This window comes from Myotis lucifugus, unplaced genomic scaffold (genome assembly GCF_000147115.1).
Source record: "Myotis lucifugus unplaced genomic scaffold, Myoluc2.0 scaffold_196, whole genome shotgun sequence".
Classification (NCBI taxonomy): Eukaryota; Metazoa; Chordata; class Mammalia; order Chiroptera; family Vespertilionidae; genus Myotis; species Myotis lucifugus.
Window position 1 is genome coordinate 2,210,190 of NW_005871244.1, and position 6,578 is coordinate 2,216,767.

Genomic DNA, 6,578 nt, shown 5'->3' on the forward strand with positions numbered 1-6,578 from the left:
TGAGGCTCCGGGCTCGGGGCTGCAGCGCTCCCCTCCCGCCCGCCCCGCGCAGCGGCCCTTTCTCTGCGCAGCGGCTGAGCCGGCGGCGGCGGCGGCGGCGGCGCGACCCCAGCGAGCGAGCGAGCGAGCGGCGCGGCGACGAGCGCGGAGCAGGCAACCTGGAGGATGAAGTGCAAGCCGAACCAGACGCGCACGTACGACCCCGAGGGCTTCAAGAAGCGGGCGGCGTGCCTGTGCTTCCGCAGCGAGCGCGAGGACGAGGTGCTGCTGGTGAGCAGCAGCCGCTACCCGGACCGCTGGATCGTGCCGGGCGGGGGCATGGAGCCCGAGGAGGAGCCGAGCGGCGCGGCCGTGCGAGAGGTGTATGAGGAGGCGGGCGTCAAGGGGACGCTGGGCCGGCTCCTGGGCGTCTTCGAGCAGAACCAGGACCCCAAGCACCGGACCTACGTGTACGTCCTGACCGTCACCGAGGTGCTGGAGGACTGGGAGGACTCGGTGAGCATTGGCAGGAAGCGAGAGTGGTTCAAAATCGAAGATGCCATCAAGGTCCTGCAGTGCCACAAGCCCGTGCATGCCGAGTACCTGCAGAAACTAAAGCTGGGCGGTCCCCCCACCAACGGAAACTCCGTGCCCGGGAGCGACCGCTAGTATGTACGGCTCCCGCGCAGACCCCCGCTTGCCGCCCGCCCGCCCGCCCGCCCGCCCGCAGCGCCCAGTGCCCGCGCACCCCCAGCGCCCGTGCGGGCTCCCCGGGGGAGGGGGCGCCTTTTGTTTCCTTGGCAGACGCTCACCCTCGCTTGCAAACTGTCTCACTTACTTGCCAGGCACTGTTGGTGGACAAGTCGCCGGTTTTTCGGAAGCGTTGAGCATCGCTTCTTGCCGGTTAACCTCGTTCGCACGGGCTAGTGCACAGGGGCTCTTCTGAACGGTGCCTTACCTGCCCGCCCGGCCCGGGGCGGTGTGTGTGTGCGAGCGCGCGTGTGCACCTTGGGCACCAGTCGTGTGGTTTTGTAGCAAACGCGTTTACAGTCTGATCGCCTTGGTCGTCTGGCCTCTTTCGTTCCTGTTCGTTCTGAAGTTGTTTTCTCGTTCGCAGTATTAGCCCTTGTGGGCAAGACCTGCTGTGGTGGGAGTTGGTTTCAATGAGCCGTTTTGCATTAAAAGATATTTAAGAACTTTGACTTCTTGTGCTCTTGCCGTGCTCGACAATAACGTTATCTTCAGAAATAAAGTGATCTCCTTTGCCCTTTTCAGAAATGTCTTTATTCATCTGGACATAACTTGATTTGCAAAACATTGCTCACAACTGCAAAGTTTTGACCGCTTACTTGAAATGGCCACTCCCCATGTGGCCCTAAGGTCCTTTAACAAAATACCGCTTTAGAGAGTCCGTATTTCTCAGGAAGGTGTTGTTAGCCAAGCACGTCCATGAATCTTATCGGGGAAACGATTCCTACAGGACGTGTAGCGTGGTCAACTTCCAGCCCCCACTGCCCTGCCTCAGTCCCCCCAGAACAACCATGGTTTTCTCAACATAAACTAGCTTTGGAAAGAAAGCTATTGCACATATTAGGATTTAGCCACGGTCCAGGTAAACTTCCCACTATGGGTATCCACAGGAACGGGAGCTGGTGATGACACCTGCTGAGGGAGGTACCTTTCTTGATGTTCAGCTGTTTCAGACTTCCAGAGTGGAGGGACACCTGAGCAATCTCTCTTCAAGGTTTAGAACTAACGTGTTGTGTCACACGGCACTCTATTTGGGGTGCTGAACTAAAAACTCTTACATTCGCCTGGATGCTTGCTTCTCATCAGGACTCCCAGCTGAGATACCTGGGTCTCTTCTGGACTACCTTTATTCTCCTACGCGTGTCTCCTGATAACCTGCTAATACTGAAGTTAGCCGATCGTAAATGTGTGTGGGCAAACAGTACTCTGAGTGGTGGAAAAGAAGTAAAACATGATGGTTTCATGAGGGAGAGTCGGATGTGGTAGAAACTACATTGGGCCTTTGAAGTCAGACAGTCCTAGGGTTGAAAACTGGTTCCAGTTCTTGCTCTCTCTGTTACTTCAGTCAAGTTATTTAACTATCTGATGCTCAGATTTATTATTATTATTATTATTATTATTATTATTATTTAATTCTCACCTGAGGATATTTTCCCATTGATTTTTAGAGAGAGTGGAAGAGAGAGGGAAAGGCAGAGAAATATCTATGTTAGAGAAACACATCAATTGGTTGCCTCCTGCACAACCCAGAAAAGGGCCAGGGCCGCAGAGGGACCTGCAACCGAGGTATGTGCCCTTGACCAGAATCAAACCCAGGATTCTTCAGTCTGCAGGCCTATCCACTGAGCCAAACCGGATAGGGCTCAGTTTTTTTTTTTAAACATAAAATTGGGGATAATGAAAAACTTGATTTGATATATGGGATGATTCTCCAATCAGCTGAGCCACCTGGTCAGGGCTATCCAGCAAACTTTTGGGTGGGAACCAGCCTGAATTACTTTCATAAGCCTAGAGTCTAGAACATGGAATTTAGGAATTTTTGTCTTAGATGACCACCCCCTTTTACAAAACGAATATCACTTCTTTCTTGACTTTTTTGTTTCAGTAATACATACTGATCTGTAATTCCCATAGTTGCTTATTCAGACCCACATTGCATCTACATTGATAACTCTTTGAGTACTTTCCAAATGTGAAGTGAGTGATGCAGGTAATAGGTCCCTTGTAAATTTGTCCTTTGGAGGAATTGTTAAATTAGTATAAGCCTGTTAATCATATGTTGTTTTATTTTTCCAGATGAACAGCACGATCTTCAGGATTGCTTTCAAAGAATCGTCAATGTGAAGCATCGATCTATGGCATTGTCAAGCGCAGATAACCATTTTCATGTTTCCAAGGAGACAGCGCATCTGGGTTTCCTGCTACATCTTGGGACAGCCCTCCCCTGGCTATTCTACTGACTCCTCTTGCCTTGGTTATTGTACTGTGTATGTGAACATGCTCTTAATTCAGCACCAATAGCCTTTTGTTGTGCTTTTATGATGTTTCTGCCTTCTCGATTAGACTATGATATCCTTGAGAGCAAGGACATTTCCTTACTCTTTGCATAGTTTGCATCTGAGACACTACTTGAAATATGGTTGACAACACTGAAGGTTCTTTGATATAATTTATATTTTGTCATCACTATGTGGCAAAACATTCCCCTTCCATTGTGGTGCTCATAGAAGTGTATATGCTGGCTAGGCACCATGTGCGTGGCTTTTCTGTATCAGGTGTTTTGGAAACTTCCAGGCAGTTGTAAGACGTTGAAGGACAAGAGTTATTACTCATATTTCTATGTCATAGCACACAGTGGCTAGCACAGTTTTAAGGTTACCCCATCACTTAGGACAATAATTTGTAGACTCAGTATTTTGTGTAACAACTTCAGTGTTTTTGTACTGTTGCTAATTTGCTTAAAAGTTTATTCAAAAAATCACTTGCTCGAAAACTAACTATAAAAGTAAATGCAATTAACATAAGCTAATATTGTGAGCTTTTATAAAAATACATTTTACAATGATATACAAGTACTAAATTCGATGTTTTTGCAATGTCCTAACCACTTCTTTCATGTAATCGTAACATCTCTTTGAAGAAAAGAGTTTTTCTCATTTTAAAATTTCATTTTACGGTATTATTTGATGCCAGAGCCAACAAAGACTGCAGTATAGGCAGTTTCCAAGTTAGTTAGGCCTCTTAGTTTGTCTAGGTTTATTTTGCATCTCTTACTGATTCGGTTTGCCATCATTTTTATCCCCTTTTCCAGTACACACTGCTAGCCCTTCATTCCACCTGTTTTTTGCATATGAGAATGCAGAGGACAGAGACAGCTAAATTTTTATCACTTGGAAAAGCCATTAGGGGTGGTGGTGGTGGTGGGGAACTTCTGTGAGTGGGGAACAGAAAATAAAGGATTTTGAAGGAGAGTGCTTGGGTCAGCTGCTTCTAGGAAAGCAACTTTAAGAAATTGACAAAAATGTCTAGAGGGAATTTTATGGAGTTTTGCCATGGGGTTTATGATGTCAGCACTCTTCCCCAGCTTCCTGCAATGGCCCCAGAGTGTTTTTTTTTTGTTTTTTTGTGGGGTTTTTTTTTGCATTTACACGGGAAAAAGATTTTAGTGTTACACCCTTCTTCATGGTACCAGTGAAATACATTGATTGTTCCCCCAGTTCTTGCAGAATTTAAAATTACACACATCTCCCCAAATTATTAGGGGGGGTTGTAGGTGTAAATGGTACTGCAGTTGTTTCTTTTTTTTATCCTTATCTTTTAGAGAAGTGTACTGTAAATTTTACAGATAAAACGAGACACTACTGGTATTTGATTCAAAATAATCTGAGGGTGGGATAAATGAGTGTATAGATGAAACAGAATTGGCAATAAGTTGATAATTGTTGAAGATGTGTGATGGATATTTCAGAGTTCATTATGCTATTCTCTCTACTTTTGTAGATGTCTGAAAATTTCCATAATAAAAAAACGAAAAAAAATTTTTTTTCAGTCTTCAGTGTTTACTTGCAGGCTCCCCTCTATCCCTGAGATGTAAGTGGGAAAGGATGCTCAGAAGATAAATCCACAGGCTTGGTCGGTGTGGCTCAGTGGTTGAGCATCAATCCATGAACCAAGAGGTCAGTGTTCAATTCTGATCAGTGCACATGCCAGGGTTGGGGGCTTGATCCATTGTAGGGGCATGCAGGAGGCAGCCAATCAATGATTCTCTCTCATCATTGATGTTTCTTTCTCTCCCTCTCCCTTCCTCTCTCTGAAATCAATAAAAATATATTTTTTTTAAAAAGAAGATAAATCCACAACCCAGTCAGACTCCTCCCCTTCTAAAACCTAAGTTTTGTTTCTGAGCTAAACATAATTGCAGACTTGCTCTTCACTTAGTGTGATTTTTTTCCCTTGGAGATCTCCTAGTTCCAAATGCAAAAAGACTTTTAGCCCCATCAGTATGCTAAAGATGACCAGAAAACTTTGAGCCCCAGTGGTGGACATAAGCTTAGGTTCCAGATGAGACAATAACTCCTCGTTCTGCAATTTATCTTTAAAATAACATTCGATTTTTTTCCTGGTTATAAAATAAATTCATCTCAAAGAAAATTTCCACCAAAATAAAAATATAAATAATACATGATTCCCCCTATGCAGAATAACCAAGTTTGAAAATTAAAATATTTAGGGTGGCCCAAAAAATGTATATACATACTTTGAATAAGTATAAAAGCAGTCTTTAAAAATATATTTCATTATCAAAATTGAGTTATCAGCTGTTAAAATATGTATATATTTTTAGGACATTCTATATATGTGTGTGTATTCTAGCCTTTTTTCATTTTGAAGTATAAATATGTATAATCAAGACACAGCTGGCACAAATGAGCCCCTTCCACCAGACTATTTCTAAAATCCATGGCCCCTTTTATTGTTAAGTTCACACCACACGGACCATTACAGAATTTGTGCTACTTCTATTCTGCACAAGGGCAGCATGTATGGCACAAGACTTGGGTCTGAAATCCAGATCAAGCTCTCTGCTCACCAATTCCTGATGCAGGGCACAATTGGCCTGTTCTGTTTTTTTCCTAATTCCCACAAAAACTTTCTACTCACCAAGCACTGATGCTGGTGGGGTGTGGCTTCATCTCAGAGGGGGTGCTGCTTTAATAAACAACATGATTGCAATATATTGGCTAAAAGTAGGCCTCCTATTACCTTGTTTTCTAGAAAGTTCACTGTGTCTGGAGCCTCAGCAAGCTACCATGTTACTTCCTTTCTGCAGCCTCCTGCCTCATGAGGTTACTGCTCTCTGGGCACCATGGTTTTCAAATGGGAAACAAGGAGACCACCACTTTGGACTTGGGGAATAGAATTCTGTTTCCCCTCTTCTACCTTTTAATCCCAAAATGTGCTCTCATCTTTCCTTATTTCCTACTGCATACCAGAGACCAGGCCATAACTTTTTAGTCTTTTTCTTAAATCCTCACCCGAGGATATGTTTATTGATTGGTTTGTTGTTGTTGTTGTTTTTAAGAGAGGAGGGGAGAGAGAGAAAGAAACATGGATCAGTTGCCTCCCACATGTGCCTCCACCTAGGATCCAACCCTAAACCTAGGTATGTGTCCTGACCGGCAATGAAACCCGCAAACTTTTGATGTACAGAGATGACACTCCAACCAACTGAGCCACCTGGCCAAAGTCAGGCCAAGGCCACAACTTTTCATGAGTTTTACTGAAGATTACCAGATTGTGTGAGGTACATGTAATGCAAAGAATACAATTTATAACAACTGCATATGTAAGATCTTCCCTAGATTCCATTGCTAGACTAGTTCCCTAACACAGGCTGACTCCTCAGTGAAACATCATTTAATTGGTGACAATTATGTGCATGCACACACGTGTGCACACATTTAAACTCCCTAGAAATTATCATTAGGGCATACAGCAAATGAACAAACATTTGTTCAAGAAAATCTACTAAATCTCTAAAACTAGTGAGAATCTGTGTTCATTTGGGT

At 44.2% G+C, this 6,578-nt stretch overlaps 1 protein-coding gene across 5 annotated transcripts; it reads left to right on the forward strand.

The window, feature by feature from the left end:
- The first annotated feature begins 10 nt into the window (after window positions 1–10).
- Window positions 11–3,027, forward strand: LOC102437421 (diphosphoinositol polyphosphate phosphohydrolase 3-alpha). 5 transcript variants are annotated; one of them, XM_023760960.1, is made up of 2 exons: window positions 11–495; window positions 2,806–3,027. In XM_023760960.1, the coding sequence occupies exons 1-2, from the start codon at window positions 166–168 to the stop codon at window positions 2,851–2,853; spliced, it is 378 nt and encodes a 125-aa protein (XP_023616728.1). In that variant the 5' UTR covers window positions 11–165; the 3' UTR covers window positions 2,854–3,027. The 5 variants fall into 5 exon arrangements, with proteins under 5 accessions (XP_023616728.1, XP_023616726.1, XP_006097272.1 ...); XM_023760958.1 differs by having other exon boundaries at window positions 14–651; XM_006097210.3 differs by having other exon boundaries at window positions 14–647.
- The last annotated feature ends 3,551 nt before the right edge of the window (window positions 3,028–6,578 follow it).

Coding starts and splice junctions, on each gene's coding strand:
- LOC102437421 (XM_023760958.1), top strand. CDS start 166: ATGAAGTGCAAGCCGAACCAGACGCGCACGTACGACCCCGAGGGCTTC.